General features: G+C 47.3%; 1 protein-coding gene across 2 annotated transcripts in view; it reads left to right on the plus strand.

Moving 5' to 3' along the window:
- The window catches only part of LOC144678862 (histone deacetylase 9-like), a 635,070-nt gene that overhangs the window by 210,807 nt on the left and 403,903 nt on the right, over positions 1-20,360 (plus strand). For both annotated transcript variants that reach the window (XM_078538855.1, XM_078538856.1), the window contains exon 6: positions 5,518-5,649. In XM_078538855.1, coding sequence (XP_078394981.1) covers positions 5,518-5,649 — 132 coding nt within the window. The remainder of the gene's footprint in view (positions 1-5,517; positions 5,650-20,360) is intronic.

Here is a 20,360-nt window from a genome sequence, read left to right on the forward strand (position 1 = left end):
ATAAAAGCAAAATATTGTGGATGCTGGAAATCTGAAATAAAAACAGAAAACACTGGAAAAACTCAGCAGGCCTGGCAGCATCTGTGAAGATAGAAACAGAGTTTATGTTTCGAGTCCGTATATTTGTTCACACTCGAAAAGTAAACTCTGTTTCTCTCTCCACAGATGCTGCCAGACCTGCTGAGTTTTTCTAGCATTTTCTGTTTTCATTTCATCCTTTTAAAGGGGGTGAGCTATCTTTGGAGACGTTGTACAGGCTTTGGCAGTTCACCCAAATAATGCAATGAGGCATGAGGCCAGAAGCCCAAGTATAGGCCTGCTTTGGGCCTCCCAGTTGGGATGTACACTCCTTATGCAGCGTTTATTTCAGGTGTAAACATGGGCTTAAAAGAATTTCAGCCCATTTCTCTTTTTATTTCAGATCTTCAGCTTTGCAGGTTTTCCTTTTTATTTTATGCCTCACAGTTTACTTTGATTTTCTCTCAGTTTTTTTCTTTCTTTCTTTCTTTCTTGCTTTCTTTCTTCCCCTCTTTCTTTCTTTCTTTCTTTCTTTCTTTCTTTCTTTCTTTCTTTCTTTCTTTCTTTCTCTCTTTCTTTCTCTCCTTCGCTCCTTTCTTTCTTTCTTTCTCTCTTTCTTTCTTTCTCTCCTTCCCTCCTTCACTCCTTCCTTCTCTCCTTTCTCTCTCTTTCTTTCTCTCCTTCTCTCCTTCCTTTCTTTCTTTCTTTCCTTCTTTCTTTCATTCCTCTCCTTTCTTTCTCACTTTCTTTCTTTCTGTCTTTCTTTCTCTCCTTCTCTCCTTTGTCTTTCTTTCTTTCTTTCTCTTTCTCTATTTCTCTTTCTTTCTCTCCTTTCTTTCCTTTTCTCCTTTCTTTCTTTCTCCCTCTCTTTCTTGTTCTCTCCTCGCTTTTCTTTCTTTCTCTCTTTCTTTCCTCCTCTCTTTCTCTCCTTTTTTCTTTCTTTCTTTCTTTCTTTCTTTCTTTCTTTCTTTCTTTCTTTCTTTCTCTTTCTCTATCTCTCTCTTTCTTTCCTTCTCTCCTTTCTTTCCTTCTCTCTCTCTTTCTCTTTTTCTTTCTCTCCTTTCTTTCTCTCTTTCTTTCCTCTTTCTTTCCTCTCTCTTTCTTCTCTCTTTCTTTCTCTCCTTTTCTCTTTCTTTCTTTCTCGCTTTCTTTCTCTCTCTCCTGCTCTCCTTCCTTCCTTCCTTTCTTTCTTTCTTTCTTTCTTTCTTTCTTTCTTTCTTTCTTTCTTTCTTTCTTTCTTTCTTTCTTTCTTTCTTTCTTTCTTTCTCTCCTCTCCTTTCTTTCTTTCTTTCTCTCCTTTGTCTTTCTTTCTCTATCTCTCTTTCTTTCTCTCCTTCCTTTCCTTCTCTCCTTTCTTTCTTTCTCTCTCTCTTTCTCTTTTTCTTTCTCTCCTTCTCTCCTTTCTTTCTCTCTTTCTTTTTTTCATTTTTCCTTCTTTCATTTTTTCCTTCTTTCTTTCTCCTTTGCTGTTGCAAGGCCTGTTTTTCAGTTCAAAATGCCATTCCTTCTGTATCTTCCTTTCCTTTCTTTTATTGTTGTTGTATGTGTCTGTTGCTTTGTTTCTACTTTCCTTGAACCCTCTAAATCTTACTCGGTTGGCTGCCTTTCTCAATAGTACATTGGAAAGAGAATGAGGTAAAGACTGGTGTAAATCCAGGTTCAGTGATTGTTCCTGAGATACCATTGAGATTGATTCTTATTGCATCAGGGAATCCCATAGGTTTAGTGTTGTTCAATAGGTTGGAGTAAATGGTCATAATGAACAGCATATGGGGAAATGGTTTGTTCTACTTCATGTGGTTTAGTATTTAGGTAGAAAATGCTTTTAAATATTAGAAAAATGACTCCCTGTAGGGTTTCCCTAATAGCTCAGTGAGTACATTTATCAAGTGGTATGGCACACTGCCATATAGACGTGGAAGGTACCAGATTCAAACTTTAATCTGCATTGAGATGATGTCAGATAGGGTAATTATGTTGGTGTTAACTGTTCTATGTGCCCATTGCCTGGAAGGAGAACATCAGCAAGGGTGTCAATTCCAGATTACTATCCAGCAACCCCTGCTAGAAAGTATGGGTGATCTGTGTATGTGTGTAATGTGTGTGGTGTGTGTATGTCTAAGAAGAATGGAATTGAATCACCCAAGGCTGTGATGCTCCAGGACAGAATAGCCTGACAACATTTACTGTTTAGATCCACACACGAGTAATGACAGTCAAGCCAGCGGCTGACTAACGTGCAGATTATATCCTAGTATGACTCAGCCAGCAACTAGGGGGAGAATCTCTCTAATGACGGAATCTCAGTGCCATTTTTAGTCTATTTAGGAGGAATTTTAACTCTCAAAAACTGGTGGGTTTGGGTCGGATAGAACTGAAAAAATGAAAAAATCCAAAACCAAATTTCAAGCTGCTCCCAACTTGCCCATTTCTGGTTCGATGAAGGTGGAATGGAGGTGGTGGCTGGACAGTGGGTGATGTGCAGGAGGAGGCAACTAACCCATTCCCAGAAGGTGGGCTGTTCATTTAAATAATTAAAATGAGGTTGCATCTGACTGTTTGGGAAACTATAACAAAGCCAGTAATTAGGTTCTGCCTTTAAAGCCAACAGGATATGAAGGAAACCTGCTCTTTCAGGTTTTCTGACATCAGAACAGCCCCCTGTTCCCTCTCAGCTTCAGAGCTAATATTGGGTTTTTTGACTTAATAGCACCCCATGTGCTGTATTTACTATTTATGGCTTAGGGGTGGCCTTGAATTCTTTATTTTAAGAATGTGTCTGTATGAGCAACAATGGACAGGGAGCGAAGGACGCTTTACTGTTATGTTTTTATTTGGTGTTGCAAAGTCCTGCTTTGCAATGCAGAATAAATAATTATGTTATTAACATAATTACTGATGGATTTTTGCTTTGGCATATACAAGTTCTTTTGGGTATATTGATCACAGCAGATATCCAAACTTTAAAACGTAGAAACATGTTTGTCAGAGTGCTGCAGTGAGTAAGAAAGATTTGCATTTGTATAGCTCCTTTCAGAACCTCAGGACATCCCAAAATGCTTTGCCAATAATGCTTTTGAAGTGTAGTCAATGTTGCAAAATAGAAAGTGCAGCAGCAAACTTGTGCACAACAAGCTCTCAATAACAAATGTGAGGTGAGGAAAAACTTTTTCACACAGCTAATAGTTAGGGTTTGGAATGCACTGCCTGGAAGTGTGGTGGATGCAGGTTTCATTGAGGCATTCGAGGGCATTGAATTATTATTTAAATAGAAACAATTTGCAGGATTATGGGGAAAAGGTAGAAGATTGGCACTAAGTTAAAATGCTCAGAGAGCCGGTGTAGCCACGATGGGCCAAATGACCTCCTTCTACATTGTAACAATTCTGTGATTCTGTGATAACAGCATTTTAATTGAGAGGTAAATATTGACCAGGACACCAGGGAGAAATCCAATGTCCTTCTCCAAAAGAATGCCTTGGGATCTTTTAGGTGCACCTGGAAGGGCAGACAGGGTTTGAGTTAATATCTCATCTGAAAGAAAAGACTTCCAACAAGGCAACACTCCCTCAATACAATATTGTAGTGTTACTCTAGGTGACATTCACAAGACCCTGGAGTGGCATTTGAACCCACAGAGGAGAATTTTCTCCCCGTCGGGTGGGCCAGTCGGGAGCGGGCACAGGCAGGTGCGAAACCGATTAAGGCCCACCCTGCGTGATGCGCACCTGGGTCAGCGCTACCTGTGCGGATGGGTGGAGGAGGGAGAGTTGGGGCATGCGCACGCCAAACAGAAAATGCTGGCCACTGTCTTTTGAGTCAGATTGCTAAAATAAATTGTTCCTGTTTCTTCATTTTATACTCATCATCCTTCTTCATGAGATGATGGGTTAGAGTGCCACTCGCATCCCCCCACCCTTTCACTCTTCTGAAGCTTTGACTCCGTGCTGCCAACAGCCTCTTTCCCCAATAACTTGTTTAAATGGCCATTACTCATATAAACCTATACAGTGTGTATCAGTAGGTTAGTTGACTGCAGGGAAACCAGAACAGTACCTGATCTTGTCCTCACCCGATCTTCACACACATATTCCTGTAACAGGGGCTACTGTATAGTGATCAGAAGCTGGGACCCCCAAACTATTTTCCTTTTTTGTGCACCCACATCCCTGCCTGACTGGCACCAGCAAGTTCAGTACAAACTAGAGATAGAATTTAAGAGCTTCCAGGTCTGATTGGCTAAGGTATTCATCAGATAAATCTGCTAAAACTTTTACAAAACCTCTATTATTATAATTTGAAATATAGCACAGTAATTTAAATGTATCTACTTATTAACAGCTTGAGTTCAGAGATTTGAGAGTCACTTTACAAAAAAAAAGCATGACAATTGAATGTCTAATGTTTTAGATCAGTTAACTTTCATCTATAAAAATTGCTGAATTGTAACTAAAGCAATATGATGCATGTTGATTCAAAAGACAGGTACATTTATATAAAATGAGGCTAAGGGGGATGTATTTCTATGCACTTCCAGCCGAGGTCAGGAAAGAACATGGTGAAAACAGCATCTTCACCACCTGGCCAATAATTCATTCCTCCTGCTCCAGCTGGGCCTGCCGCTGCCCACTCCTTCAACCCCACATGCAAATTTTGGCTGGGGAGGCAGGTCCTTCTTTCAGCCATTATTAAGGTTGTCATGGGAAAGATGGTGGGCCCTAGTAGCAGCGGTAACTCCTCTACCTCAGCCCCATGGAGAAAGAGGGCTTTGTAACTGTCCATGCTGTCCCTAGTCTCACTGAACACTATAGTGGATGCCTCCCTTCCAATCTTCTAGAGATTTCTGCTTTCTTTAGGGACCCCCCTCCTCATCTTCTGGCACTGAAGTGCTATCCCTGCGGTAGCACTTCCAGAGTTCTTACCTTTGCATGGACAGGCTCCTTCTTGATGTGGGAATTCAGAGTAATGAGCCACTATGAAGGAATCTGGGTCAAGGGTAGGATAAATATGGAGGGTTGTGCAGAACTCCCACTTGCTGGAACTCTTCCTTAAGGAGGAGAATCTCCCCAAGACACTAAAACAGACCAAAGATTAAAACAGCAGCAGCAACTACTGAAGTAACCCATGTGACTGAGGTGCTATATTATTGGTGAAGGCTGAATATGGCCAGTAGCATTGGATACAGGGATGTTCTCCTGCTTATTATACACTTCTTACTTTCTAATATTTGCAGCAGATTTGCAGTTTGGTGTGAGAGTTAGTAGCTTGTAAATTTTTAGGTATGTTTGTTTTTTGTGTGTTGTTTGGATGGACAATTATTGGTTGGACGATTAGCTTGGCCAACCCAGTCCCTGCTTTCTTTTCCCCAATTGAACAATGAAAGCAGCAGTTTGCAGGAAAAACCCATCCTCCTGCAGCTAAATGCACTCTCCTTTTTATGTGATATGAATGTAATTTTGATACTGTTTGCCCGAAAATCATGTTCTCATGTTTTCACAGCCTCAGAGCCAAATTTGAAGGTGCGTTCCAAGTTAAAACAGAAAGTGGCAGAGAGGAGGAGTAGTCCATTATTGCGCAGAAAAGATGGCACCATTATCAGCACCTTCAAGAAGAGAACGCTTGAGAGAACAGGTAGTTGGGAAGAACACAAGGCTGTTCATAAAAGCTGGCATTGCTTTGTACGGGTATCTTTAATGCATCCAAGATCTTGGCTGTATCTTAGTTTAGCACAACGATACAAATAACCTAGTTAGTTAGTTAGAGCTGTTCTTGTCATAGAATCAATGTTTTGCTAGCTATAGAAATGAATTGGACATGGGAAATGGAACAATGTAAGTTCAGATACAATAAAGCAAAATATTAGTGTGAACACAGAAAAAAGCCTGTTTTGTTCCAAATGGTCATCACTTTTTGATTGATTGGTCTTTTCCCTGCACACTTACTTTCCCACCATATCTCTCAAACCATCCAGAAGTATATCTAATTATCTTTTAAACATATTTATATTATCATCTTAAATGGCCATTGCCGGTACCTTATTCCACAACTCCATTATCCTGAATGTAAAATAGTTTTGCCTCAATTACCTTCTTATTTCTAAATAACTAATATTAACTATGTTTTCCTACTGTTTGAGTTCTTGGCTGCAGGTTTTCATGTAGTAGTTTTGTTTATCTCCTTCAAGATTTTGAAAACTTCAATTAAGATATTTTAAACAAAACTTTCTTCCAGATATTTCAAGTTCAAATTCCTTCAACTTTACTCATGTCATATACCAGTATTCCATATCTTGACTAATTGTCAATAGAAGTAGGGACAGCCAGTCAGTCAATTGTCCTCTTTAATATTGATTGGAGCTGCACACCTCCTTGTCAGAGAATAATATTGAGTACAGGAGGCCAAAAGGTTTTTACTGGAGTTTAGTTACACCATGGGCAGAATTTTCTGTTTGGCAGGGAGCGGGAGCGGGCATGGGCGGGTGCGGACCCCATCGCCACCCGTGATCCAGTCCGTGCCGCCATTTTATGTGGGCGGGCCGATTAAGACCCGTTCAGCGTAATGTGCGGCACTCGAGGATAGCGGGAGTGGGTGGGCAGCGGCGGGAGTGCATTGTCGGCCGGGTCCAATGGCGACCCTGTAGCCTGTTTATCTGAAGCGCTGGCAGCCTGTGCAAGGCTGCTCACAATGGCAAGTGGAAGGGCTCACCAGAGGGCTTCTGGTGAGCAGGCCAGTCCGGAGGGTAGGCCAGCAGAGCAGGCGAGGCTGGAGGGTAGGGCAGTGGGACAGGCCAGGCTGGAGGGTAGGGCGGGAAGGAGGCCAGTGTGCCCCCCATTTCTCGGATGACTGCCTTGCTGCCCTCCTTGAGGAGGTGGCAGCATGGCAGGAGGTGCTGGTTCCCCAGGATGGGAGGAGGAGGCCCCCCCACATGATGAAACTTGCCTGGGAGGAGGTGACGGAGGTGGTGAACTCGCGCGACATGGTGTGGTGCACCTGGATCCAGTGTCGCAAGCGCTTCAATGACTTGTTGTGCTCTGGCAGGATGAGTACCATGTTGACATTGGTCATGTAACCCAGCAGGTCAGCTTACCCCACCACCGCCCGCTACCCGCCCCCCCACCCCAACCCCCATCCCCCCCCCCCCCCCCCACCCTCCTCCACCCCCACCCACGTCTCCCCTGCCCCAAGCCCCCCCCCAGCCCAAGTCTGAGAATAGTGACTGCATTGAATCATTGACGTTTATCCTTTGCTGGGTGGGAAGCAAATACTGCCCATGCTGAGGTCAACCTGTGAGGGTGATGAAGAGATGTGTTATGCCCCCGCAGCATGTGTTGCACTGAGTCCCACATGACTGGTTTGGGGGCAATCTGGAGGAGTTGCATCTAGGCGCTTTGTTTGAACTCCAGGACATTTCCAAGTCAGGGTGATGACATGCTGGGAGGGGATCTTCAAGGTGACGTGGCAATGAATCATCTGCTGCGCCCTGCACTCCACGTGCTTATGCCTCCTTGCTATGGAATGATATAACGTGTGGTGCCTAATGCAATGTAGGCAGCATGTGTCCAATTGGGGGTAGGGGGAGGGGAGCAGGCCTAGTACCTTTGTGTGAGTGTCCAGCAGCAGCGGGGTGAGGAGGCTCTGGAGCCCTGATATGTCCCACTCTGGTTGGGGTGGGATGGCGCGAACAGAGTCCACGTGCAATTTGCACTAATCAATGCTCGTCTCTCATTTTCAGGTGAAGAATGCTCATAACGTGGCAGAGTGTGTATAGACTGGCGGCGACCTGGCGCAGATTGCCATTCTTAGCCGCTTTGAGCAGGAGGCCCTGGATCTGGAGAGGAGCCATGCGCCAAGGTCCACTGGTGTCAGTGAGGCTGGGGTGCCACGGCCAGATATTTATGCCCAACAGTGAGGTCAGCATTGTTCTCCCAACAGCGATAGCACTGCTGAATCTTAATTGATTTAATTTTGCAACATGGCTTGACCATTGGTTCTGGAAGGATGAGTGGATAATGGTCTGGGGGACAGGGATGCACTTTGACATTGTCTCCACGTTGACTGATCCAATGTCCTTGTTCTTCCTTTCAGCATCAGCGGACAGGGCTGGGAGGAGGAGCAGCAGAGGCCCCCTCTCATACCTGAGGGGGCTGAAGCCTCATCAGTGTCACACCATTTCTGCAAGGCAGGCATCAGCGCAGATACTAGCACCTCGGTGTGAATTCAAACATCGGCTACTGTCCCGGGGCAAGTGGTGAGGGGACTTCACAGTCGCTGGAAGAGCTGGCAGAGACAGAGAGTGCCCATGGTTCCAGCAGTCGGAGGACTGCAAGGGACCAGGCACATGCTCACTCGGTGACTGATGATGTGCTTCTGGAGTCGTCCGTGATGCAGTAAACGCAGGAAATGCGGCCGGGTGTGTGGGAGCATCTGGGGGAGATACATGAGGCTATGCTTGGCTTGGTCACCGTGGTGGAGGAGTCTACGCGAACGATCACCGAAGCAATGAGCCACATGTCCGAGCGCCATACGTCCTCCATGGAGAGACTGGCGACTCTCGTGGAGAGGCTACTCCAGGAGACCTGCAGGGCTTCCTGGGAATGCGCTCTGACCAGCAAGCCCTCACATCGGCATTGACCTCAGCTGGTCAGTGCCAGTGTGGGAGATGGTTTGGCCATCGACTTTCCCAACTCGGTGCCTATCCATCCGCAGTGAGCAGGGAGGTCCGAAGTGAGCTCACGTCGGCACAGCAACTGCCTGGTGTCTCTGCGGGCACCACTCAGGGCGTTCGGGATAAGGGCAGCAGCTCCTCCACCCCTCTCCCAGTGACAGTAGCATCCAGTGAGGCTGTGACGACTGGGGAGGTGCCAGCTGTGGAACTGGCAACTCCCTCCCAGGCGGAGCCAGCACTGGCTCCACAGGCCAGAGGACGACCGCTAAGGTTATCAAGGCCAACAGGACAGCAGAGTCAGCAGGCTGTTTCAGATGCCACTCCGAGCGATGGGACAGCACCAAGACGTAGCACCTGGAAATGAAAACATAAGGCACCTCAGGCACACCATGGGTTTTTCACTGGTGCTTTTCTGTTGGCCCAAGATGAGGTCCTTTATGATCTGTTTTGTTTTGTAACACTATTCTCTTTTTTTTGGAATAAGTAGCTTTGTTTGACATAATAAATTCAGATATGTCACCATGGCTGAGGGTGCCTCTTTTCTTCAGCAGGTGGATGGTTTCCAAAACTGTAATGAGTGCTTTGTTGGACATTCAGCTTTATTAACAAGGCCCTTAGTGACTGTTCCTAACCTGGCAGATTTTGTACTTAGGCGTCAAGTTCGAACCTACAGCCCAGGTTTGTCCTGGTGGTCCATCTGTGGTGTGCTAGCTGAAGGTTCGTTGGATTAAAGCCTCCCAGGTGTCCCTGCCTCCCTGGGTTATGCCCAGGTCAGCGTCTTCCCACTCAGCATTTCCCTGTGCGTGCTCATCCTCGGACTCACTGCTGGACTCATCGTGTGTAGCCGCAGCCACTGCGTCGACATCTTCATCGTCCACTGCGTCCCCCCTATCCAGCGCAAGATTGTGGAGAGCGCAGCATGCAGCCATTATCACCGAGACACGATCTGGGAGGTACTGGAGTGTCCAGGCATCGGAAACGCATCTTGAGAAGACTGATGGTTCTCTCCACCACAGCCCTTGTGAAGGCATGGCTCCTATTGTACGCTGCTCAGCTTCTGTTCTTGGATGGCGGAGAGGTGTCATGAGCTACCTTCTGAGGGGATAGTCCTTGCTACCCAGCAACCATCCATCCAGCCAGGCTGGAGCACTGAAGAGCCCTGGCACCTGGGAGTGTCTGAGGATGTAGGCGTCGTGGGAGCTGCCTGGGTACCTTGCACAGACTTGCGGTATCTGCATCCTGTGTTCACACACTATCTGCACGTTCATGGAGTGGAAGCCCTTCCTGTTGATGAAGGCACCGGGCTCACCTGCTGGAGCCTTGATGGCCACATGTGTACAGTCTATTGCAGCCTGGACACAGGGGAAGCCAGCAATGGCCGCGAAGCCTCTGGCTCGCTGTGTCTGGCTTGCCTGGTCCCAACGGTAGCGGATGAAAGTCAATGCACACCTGGACAGAGCATCTGTAACCTGCTTGACACAAGTGTGGACAGCTGATTGGGAGACACCGCAAAGATCACCCACTGAGCCCTGGAAGGAGCCAGAGGCATCGAAGTTGAAGGAAACTGTGACCTTCAGAGCCACTGGCACGGGGTGTCCACCCACACTGTTAGTGGAGATCTCAGGCCCTATCAACTGACAGATATAGTTGACTGTTTCCCTTGAGAGACGGAGCCTCCTTCAGCACTGCACCTCAGACATACTGAGGTAGCTGCTTCGCCACCTGTATACCCTGGCAGCAGGATAGTGGCGTCTTCTGCTGCCCCTTCCACCTTGGACTACCCTTTGGCCCTATGCCCCTTGTGCCTGCACCTGTTCTCCCATAGGTGGCTTGCCTGGAGGCTGATTGTGCACTCCTGGCCCTCTCCCCCTTCTAGCCCTCCCTTCGTCCTCAGAGGAGCCGACTCCACTGGACAGTTCAGCTCCCATTCCCAGGCTAAGGGAAGGCTTCCTGAAACCTGCAGGCCCAGAAAAGATTACCGACTGCAGAGTGCTGACCTGAAGGTTAAGAGTCCAGAAAAAGCAGCTGGCATACGTTTTGAAGTACTGCAGATCACACAGGCAAGTTTCAAAAACTTTCATAAATAAATACTTGACTGTGCACATTCGCGACCCCAGTGAGCCCTCTTATCCCACCCATGGATGAGGTTGATACAAATGTGTCCTACCCTCCTGCCCGTTGCGCCAACCCGAAGATTGCACTGGCGCTGAAAAATTGGCATCGATTGGCACCTCAAGTGGTTTAAGTGGCACATTAATTAATAATGGGCGCGCGTCAGACATCATCGCGCGCCCGCCCAGTGAAATATCGCAATGGCATGCGGTGGCGTCGGGATGCTTGCCCGACAACACCGCATATCATTTTACGTGCGGATGTGCGGGGCCCGCCCTCGCATGCCAAAGGGAAAATTCTGCCCCATAAGAACATAAGAAATAGGAGCAGGAGCAGGTGATATGGCTCTTCGAGCCTCTCTCATTCAATAAGATCATAGCTGAACTTCTACATCAACTTCTCTTCTCTGCACTATCCCAATATTTCCTGTGTCTCTTGGTGCCCAAAAATCTATCAACCTCAGTCTTGAATATGTTGTCAACTGAGCATCTATGGCTCTCTCGGAGAAGGCAATAGTTCCTGAAGAGAGAGAACCATTAACAATATCAACTAACATGGAAGTCAGGAAGGGAAGCTGGATGGTGAGCCATTTAGAGGTAATATGGCAGGACATGGGTCTCGTGGTTAAGATGACGCTGCCCTTTGCATGAGGGTAGAATGATGAGAAACCAGAGAATGATGTAAGTTCAGAGGTAGAGTAGGGAAGAACCTTAGAGGCAGTTTGGCCAGGTAGACTTGTGGAAGAGAGGGAAGCGGCAGAGGCAGCTGATCAAATGGTCTCGCCCTTAGTGACAAAGACATGCCATACATTGTTATTCTTTATTTTTCAATTTCACATTCCAAACAAGCACATTTGTTAACTCTATTTGACTCAGTAGTAGCACCTTCACTTGAGTTAGAAGATCTGGGGTTCAAGTCTCACTCCAGGGACCTGAGCGTATAATCTAGGTTGAAACTCTAGACTGCCTCCCTAGGTGGATGTGAAAGATCCTATAACAGCATTTTGAGGATAAGTAGGGGGAGTCCTGGCCAGTATTTAGCCTTCAACCAACATTAAAACCTATTATCTAGTCATAAAACCTATTATCTAGTCATTTCTGAACTCATGAAAGGCACTGTGTAACTTTCTTTATTCCTATATTTGCTTTAAAAATATTGGAAGGGGATTAAGAGGGAACAATGTTCCTAAATTAGGAAAAGGTTTTAAATTCTGAGATTTTAGGATTCTTAAAAGAATAATATTTATAATATTAGGCCCTCATACCCCTCAAACCTCCCAACCACTCCCCATGCCAACACATGCCTTCCACCCACCCCAATGGCCTCTTATTGCCCCATGCCATCTTAGTGCCAGCACGTGCTCCCCACCCACCATCTTTTGCCCTTACACCCTGCATGTAAATTCACCCAATATCTACCACAGGCAGATCTCAGGTGCCATACTGAGACAAAATAAAATACATTTCTAAATATCTATTACAGACTTCAATATTTTAAAAAATCCCATTTATGAATGCCATACAATACATTTAAATTACCCCAAGTACTTAATCCCAGTAAAAACAAACATTTCTATTCATAACCCCATATCAAAGGCAGCTAATCTTTTAATAACGGCTTTGAGCAGTCAATCAAACTTATGAAATTACAATCCCCAACTGTGATAATAATAGATTGTGGAAAGCAGCCAGCCATTAATAATACTATAATGATAGCGCTTTGGGTTATGTCAACAAACAGCTATTGAAACTACTGGAGCAGATTTTTTTCAACTGTCACAGATACAGGCAGGCAGTTTTTTTTTCAATTTTTAAAGGGCTCACCATTTAAATAACTTGACAGCTTGTCAGTTCTATGTACTTTATCTGCCCTTCAAGAACATTTACAACTTCTTTAAAAATTCATAACCCCCACACTGTGGGATAAGGTCCTTGCTCCAGCAAAAGCGGGGTCTGTTTAAACTTAGCATTGAATTCTGAGTTTGGGTTTCTGCTCCTACTTCCCCAAAGCCCCTCCCCTGGCAAAAATAAGATTTGTTAGGAATGAGGGCAGGGTCCCACCCGCCATTTTGAAAGTTTCCCAGAGACTCCATGAAAATCCAGGCCCAAGTGTTGTTCCTGAAGATTGTGTTAACATTGGTTTGAACAATGAGATGAGAGACAGAAAGATCAACTGCTTCCCTAATTTTCTTGCCTGACAAATCCATCCACCTTTCATTTCATTCTCCTCTATTTTGGACCTGAATGTGTTTTTCTTTACCCATTCATTGCCTGCTTAACTTGTCTACATCTTTTGTTCTTTAAAAAAATTTTCACTGCTTGATCAAATTGACCTTTGTATATCATATCGTGATCTTTCTAGTTTTCTTGAAAAAAAATCTATTAAGTCTAGTAACTCCTATATTATTACAGAATTGTCATAAACATATGTTGTTTTCCCCTCCATCTTTGTCCAGTGCAGGCTTAGAGAATTAAGGTGCAGATTGGCAAGAAGCAGGTTTTATAAACTTCCAAATGTCCATAGGGATATTGCTGAAGATTATTATCTTGATGTGTACTTAAGAGCTACAAGAGTTCAGACACTTGTAACTGTTTTGTTTACATCAGGGGTAGGTCAGATATAATCACCATCTGCTCTTGATTTTCGTCATTATGTTATAAAAGGATTAAAACCAACTCAAAGTAAATTCCAACATCATCTGAGTACAAACATTAATCATTATTGTGTGCATACACAAGATAAAATTGAGGCGGATCTACTGCTGTGGAAAAGGATAAGTGCAGAGGCCTTGTTTAAAATAAGCAGCAATTTTTATGTTCTTGACAAGATTGGGAACAATTGGTATGCATGAGGAAACTAACCTTTGAGCATGTCATGAGACTTCGGGAGCATTTGGGGCTTTTTATATTGTATCCCCTGGATTTTTGCTTCTTCCACTGAAGGGTAAAGGGCAGAGTTTTTCTCTCATCGGGTGGGCATGCACCCGATCCGAATGAGGGTAAAATAGTCCGCGATGACGTTGGGCGAGCATCCCAATGTCATCGCCCACCATCGCGATATTACGTTGGGTGGGCGCGCGATGATGTCCGATGCGCACCTGCCATAAATTAACGGACCACTTAAGGCCCTTGAGATACCAATCGATGGCGATTTTTCGGCCCCAATGCAATCTTCGGGTTGGCCCATGGGCACATCGGGCAGGCGGGTAGGACACATTTGTATAAACCTCATCCACGGGCGGGATATGAGGGCTCAGTGGGGTTGCGAGTGTGCTCTGTCAAATACTGATTTTTTTAAATTACTGGTACTAGCCTGTGTGATCTGCAATACTTCAAAACGTATACCAGCTGCTTGGTCTGGACTCACAACCTTCAGGTCAGCACTCTGTAGTGAGGAATCTTTTCTGGGCCTGCAGGTTTCAGGAAGCCTTCCCTTAGCCTGGGAATGGGAGCTGAACTCGCCACTGGAGGCACCTCCTCTGAGGAGAAAGGGAGGGCTAGAAGGGGGAGGAGGCCAGGAGTGCACATTCAGCTTCCAGGGGAGCCACCTTTTGGGAGGACAGGTGCAGCACAAGGGGTGCAGGGCCAAGAGGTAGTCCAAGGCAGAAGAGGCTGCAGAAGACACCACTATCCTGCATGCATTAACCTTCATCCACTACCGTTGGGACCAGACAAGCCAGACACATCGAGCCAGAGGCTTTGCGGCCATTGCTGGCTTCCCCCGCATCCAGGGTGCAATAGACTGCACACATGTGGTCATCATGGCGCCGCAGGTGAGCCCGGTGCCTTCATCAACAGGAAGGGCTTCCACTCCATGAACGTGCAGATAGTGTGTGAACACAGGATGCTGATTCTACAAGTCTGTGCAAGGTACCCAGGCAGCTCCCATGACGCCTACATCGTCAGACACTCACAGGTGCCGGGGCTCTTCAGTGCTCCAGCCCGGCTGAATGGATGCCTGCTGGATGACAAGGGCTATCCCCTCAGAAGGTGGCTCATGACGCCTCTCCGCCATCCAAGCACCGAAGCTGAGCAGCAGTACAATAGGAGCCAGGGCACCACAAGGGCTGTGGTGGAGAGAGCCATTGGTCTTCTCAAGATGCGCTTCCGATGCCTGGACCATTCTTGCGCTGGAAAGGGGGGACGCTGTAGGCAACGAAGACGTCGACGCAGCGGCTGAGGCTGCACACGATGAGTCCGAGGATGAGCATGCACAGGGAAATGTTGAGAGAGTAGCCGCTGACCCGGGCATACTCCAGGAAGACAGGGACACCCGGGAGGGTTTAATTCAACGAACCTTCAGCTAGCACACCACATATGGACCTCCAGGACAAACCTGGGTTGCAGGCTCCATACTCGATACCTAAGTGCAAAATCTGCCTGGTTAGGAACAGTAACTAAAGGCCTTGTCAATAAACCTGAATGTCCAACAAATCACTCATAACATTATTGGAAACCATCCACCTGCAGAAGAAAAGAGGCACCCTTAGCCATGTTGACATGTCTGAATTTAATATTACAACCTAAGGAGCTTAAGAAAACAGAATGACAGAGGTGTTAAGAATGAAACCAACTCATAAAGACCTCATTGCGGGCCAACACAAAAGCACCAGTGATAAACCCGTCGTGTGCCTAAGGTGCCTTACGTTTATGTTTTCGGATGCTACGTCTTGGTGCTGACCCCTCGCTGGGAGTGGCATCTGAGACAGCCTGCTGACTCTGCTGCCCTGTTGGCCTTGATTACCTTGGCAGTCGTACTCTGGCCTGTGGATCCTGTGTTGTCCCTGCCTGGGAGGGACCTGCCAGTTCCACAGCTGGCATCTCCCCAGTTGTCGCAGCCTCACCGGATGCAATGGTCACTGGCAGAGAGGCGGAGGAGCTGCCACCCTCATCTGGAACGCCCTGAGAGGAGTTCGCATAGACAACAGGCAGCTGTTACGCAGATGTGAGGTCACTTTGCGCCTCCCTGCTCACCATGGATGGATGAGCAATGAGCTGGGAAACTTGGTGCCCAGACCATCTGCCACACTGGCACTGACCAGCTGAGGTCAATGCTGATGTGAGGGCTTGCTGGTCCGAGCGCATCCCCAGGAAGCTCTGATTGGTCTCCTGGAGGAGCCTCTCCATGACAGCCGCCATTCTCTCTATGGAGGATGCATGGCGCTCGGCCATGAGGCTCATTGCATCGGCAATAGCCTGCGTAGACACCTCCATCACAGCACCATCCAAGCATAGCCTCATGTATCTCCACCAGATGCTCCCACACACCCGGCCGCATTTCCTGCGTTTGCCGCGGGCAACTTCAGAGTCACACCATCAGTCACCGACTGAGCATGTGCCTGGTCCCTTGCAGTCCTCCGACTGCTGGAGCCAAGTGCACTCTCTGTCTCTGCCAGCTCCTCCAGCGACTGTGAAGTGCCCTCACCGCTGTGCCCTGGGACACTAACCAATATTCTAATTCCTACCGAGGTGGTAGTATCTGTGCTGGTGTCTGCCTGGCAGAGATGATGTGACGCTGGTGAGTCCGAGACTTCAGGGCCCACAGGTGTGAGAGGGGGGTCTCTGCTGCTGCTCCTCCCGGCCCTGCTCCACTGATGCTGAAAGGAAGAACAAGGACATTGGATCAGTTAACGTGGAGACAATGTCAATGTGCATCCCTGTTCCCCGGATCATTATGGGCTCATCCTTCTATAAGCAATGGTCAAGCCATGTTGCAAACTTCAATCACTGAACATTCAGCACTGCCATGGCTGTTGGGAGAACAATGGTGACCTCAGTGCTGGGCAAACATATGTGCCTGTGGCACCCCAGCCTCACCGACACCGGTGGACCTGGGCTCATGGCGCCTCTCCAGATCGAGGGCCTCCTGCTCGAAGCAGCTGAGAATTTCCAACTGGGCTGGCCCTCCACCAGTTCTCACCCACTCGGTGGCATTATGTGCATTCTTCTCCTGCTTTTTGTACCTGGATTCTCTTCACAGCCAGCCCACCCCAACCAGAGTGGGACATTGCAGGGCTCCAGTGTCTTCTCACCCTGCTAATGTCAAACACTCACACAAAGATGCTAAGCCTCCCCCCCACCCCCTTGGCCAAATGCTGCCTACATCACATTTGGCACCACACAGTCTAACCTTCCATAGCAAGGGGGCACAAGCACGTGGAGCGCAGAGGACAGCAGATCGATCGGTGCTACCCCACCTTGAAGCTCCCCTCCCAGCATCTCATCACCCTGACTTTGAGATGTCCTGGATTTCCAGCACTGCGCCTGGGTGCAGCTCCTCCAGGTTGCCCCCAAAACAGTAATGTGGGTCTCAGTGTACCACATGCTGCGGGGCCAGAACCCATCTCCTCACCACCTTCTCAGAGTGACCTCAGCATGGGCAATATCTGCTGGCCCACCCAGCGAAGGACACATGTCATCATTGATTCAATGCAGTGACAACACTCAGACTTGGTGGGGTGGTGGGGGGGGTGGGCGGCGGTGTCAGGGGGGTAAGCCGACCTGCTGGGTTAAGTGACCACTACCAACATGGTGCTCACCCTTCCTGAGCTCAAGAGATCGTTGAAGCACTTGCGACATTGGTTCCACGTGCACCACATTACGTCGTGGGAGCTCACCACCTCTGTCACCTTCTCCCAGGCATGTTTGCTCATGGAGGGGGGGTGGGGGGGCTCCTCCTCCCGTCCTGGAGTACGAGGTCCTCCCGCCATGCTGCCGCCTTCTCAAGGAGGGCAGCAAGGCAATCATCAGAAAAATGAGGGGCACAGTGCCCCCCTGCTCTACCCTCCTGCCTGGCCTGCTCACCAGCAGCGCTCTGGGAAGCCCTTCCACTAGCCATGATTCACAGCCTTTGAAAGGCTACAGCAACTTTTTAAAACAGGTCGTCGAGTCGCCATTGGGCCCGGTGGTCATTGCAGTCCCGCTGCCGTCTGCCCACTCCCGTTGTCCTTGGGAGCTGATCACGCTGGGTGGGCCTTAATTGGCCAGCCCCCGTAAAATGACGGCGCGGACCCGATTGTGGACAGTGATCAAGTCTGTGCCCACCCACGCCCGCTCCCGCACCACCCACCCGACAGGCAGAAAATTCTGCCCAAAGTCTTTATTTACGTTTTGAAAAATCTTCAGCTCCATGAGGCAGCTCTGTGCCTTCAGGGAACTTTCAGTGCACGCACCCGCACACGTGCGCAAACATCCGTGCTTGCCCTCCTCCTGCCCCCACCCTGGCAGCACTCAGCATTGCATGATTCATGCTGGCTGGCCATTAATTAGCCAGCCAGCGAGAAATTGATGTCGGGGCCTGATCGCTGGCGGTGTTCGGTTTCGCGATTGCTCCCAGGCCCGCCTGTTGCACCTGCCTGGCAAGGTTAAAATCCTGCCCACAGTGGGACTAGAGGAGGGGAGGCCTGCAGAAATCCTGCCTCCAGGTAAGGGGACCATAATGAGGAAGATGATATTGGATTAGATCTGAACTAATATGGAGAGAACACTAAACCAGATTGTAGTAAGGGGATGTTTGGGATCTGTTGATAATGAGGTTCTTAAGTTTGAGATAGAAATGGGGGTAGAAGAGCTAATAAGTTCTTTTAAGAAAATGGATTGCAGGAGACCAGACTCCGAAGAGATGAAATTACTATTGGTAAGGGGAAAAAAAATAATGAAAATAACTATTTCAGTGGAAGAATGTGGAGGGGAAATGTGCTTTAAGGAAATGTTTATATTGCAGAGACAGAATATACTAGAATCCAGTTGACTAAACAGGAAAATAAAACCAAAATAGATGAAAAGAGAAGTCATGAAGGCATTAAGGAGAAAGAAATGGTTGTATAAACTTCTGAAATGTACAAGGAACAGGTTAGGAAGAATGATAAAATTATGTTATAGAAGGCCAAGTTGATGAGAGACAGCAAGAGATATAAATGAGTGAAAAGGCTAATAACTAAGCATTCTCTATACAATAAGTCTTCACTTAAAGTTCTGGCTGTGTTCCTGAAAATCATGATTTTAAGTGAAAAAGCTTTAAGTGAAACAAGAAATCAATGTTAAAACTGTAGTTAGGTTCTATACGACCTTCCTTATCAGAAAAAAAATACAAATATTAAAATAATTGAAAGTTGAAATATTTTACATTGCTAAATTCCTACATTGGTAAATAAAATAACTTTTAAAATAAAATAAGTTTAAAAATATAAAAGAAAAATGTAACTTTCTACATACAGTACCTCCTGCTCGGTGCGGATCCTGCTTCCCAAACCTCCTGCTCCCTGACCCTCCTGATCACTGCAGATTCTCCCTCTCCCCAATCTTCAGAGTTGTGGCCTCTCCCCCTCCCTGACCTCCAAGTTGTGGCCTTTCCTGCTCTCCAACCCTCCAAGTTGTGTCCTCTCCCTCTCTCCAGCCTCCGAGTTGTGTCCTCTCCCTCTCTCCAGCCTCCAAATTGTGTCCCCTCACTGACCTCCAAGTTGTGGCCTCTCCCCATCCCTGATCTCTGAGTTGCAGCCTCTTCCCCCTCCTGACCCATCCTTTCACCAAACCTCCCACTCCCTGATCCACCCTCTGGCCACTTCCATCTCCTGGACTTGCGTTCCTGTTGAAGATCCAGATCCGATCTGAAGCCAGATCTCCAATATGGTGGAAGTGCGAGTCCCGAAGGGGCGGAAATGCCAAGCTGGGCTGAGACAATCCGTGTTTTTTCTAAACAATCCTACTAACCGCTTCCCTCTCCAGAATCTTAGCTGTAAGTGAGGACTCGGGAGCAGAACAGCAAGACAGGAGCAGCTTCAACAGTCATTTTTTAAATAAAAAACATGGATTGTGGCGGCCCCAGCTCAGCATTTCTGCACCATCGGGGAGAGGCTGCAACTCAGAGGTTAGCGAGGGTGGGGGAGACTGCAACTTGGAGGGGCGGGGAGCGGGAAAGGCCACAGCTCAGAGGTCGGGGAGGGGTGAGTGGCTGTAACTTGGAGGTCAGGGAGCGGGAGAGGCCACAACTTGGAGATCAGTTAGTGGCACTTCATTGTTGAGGGTTAAATTCGAGCAGGTGCTGGAGGCAGTTTAGGGGAGATGCCCAAAGGTGTTGTCAAAAAGGTAGATTTTAAGAATGCTTTTAAAGGTGGAAGAGATGTCGTAAGGTGAAGGGGTTAAAGATGTGGTCCTAGGCCGTGGAGGAAACATGCTTGAAGGCTCTTCCACTGATGATAAAGTGAAGGGAGGGGAATGTGCAATAGACATAATATTTTTTTCTAATGCCTCTGTGAAGCACCTTAGAACATTTTTCTATTGCTCTGCCCAGTCTAGGCATGAACTTGTCAATACTTTTAAAAATTGGAGACAAACAAGCTGTTAAGATGCCTGCCACAAATCATGTGAGCTTTGGCATTTGGACTACAGACAGTATCAAGTGTCTGGCGAATACTTTTTAAAATATGGACATAGGTGAGGGTATCTCATAGCCATTTCTGGAATTCACATATCTCATTGTTTAAGGATGGGCCAACACCTAAAGACTACGGAGTTTCCATATGCCTGTCTCCATGTTTCGTACTGGAAAAAAGGGAATACTAAAACTT

This window comes from Cetorhinus maximus, chromosome 3, assembly GCF_964194155.1.
Source record: "Cetorhinus maximus chromosome 3, sCetMax3.hap1.1, whole genome shotgun sequence".
NCBI classification, from domain to species: Eukaryota; Metazoa; Chordata; class Chondrichthyes; order Lamniformes; family Cetorhinidae; genus Cetorhinus; species Cetorhinus maximus.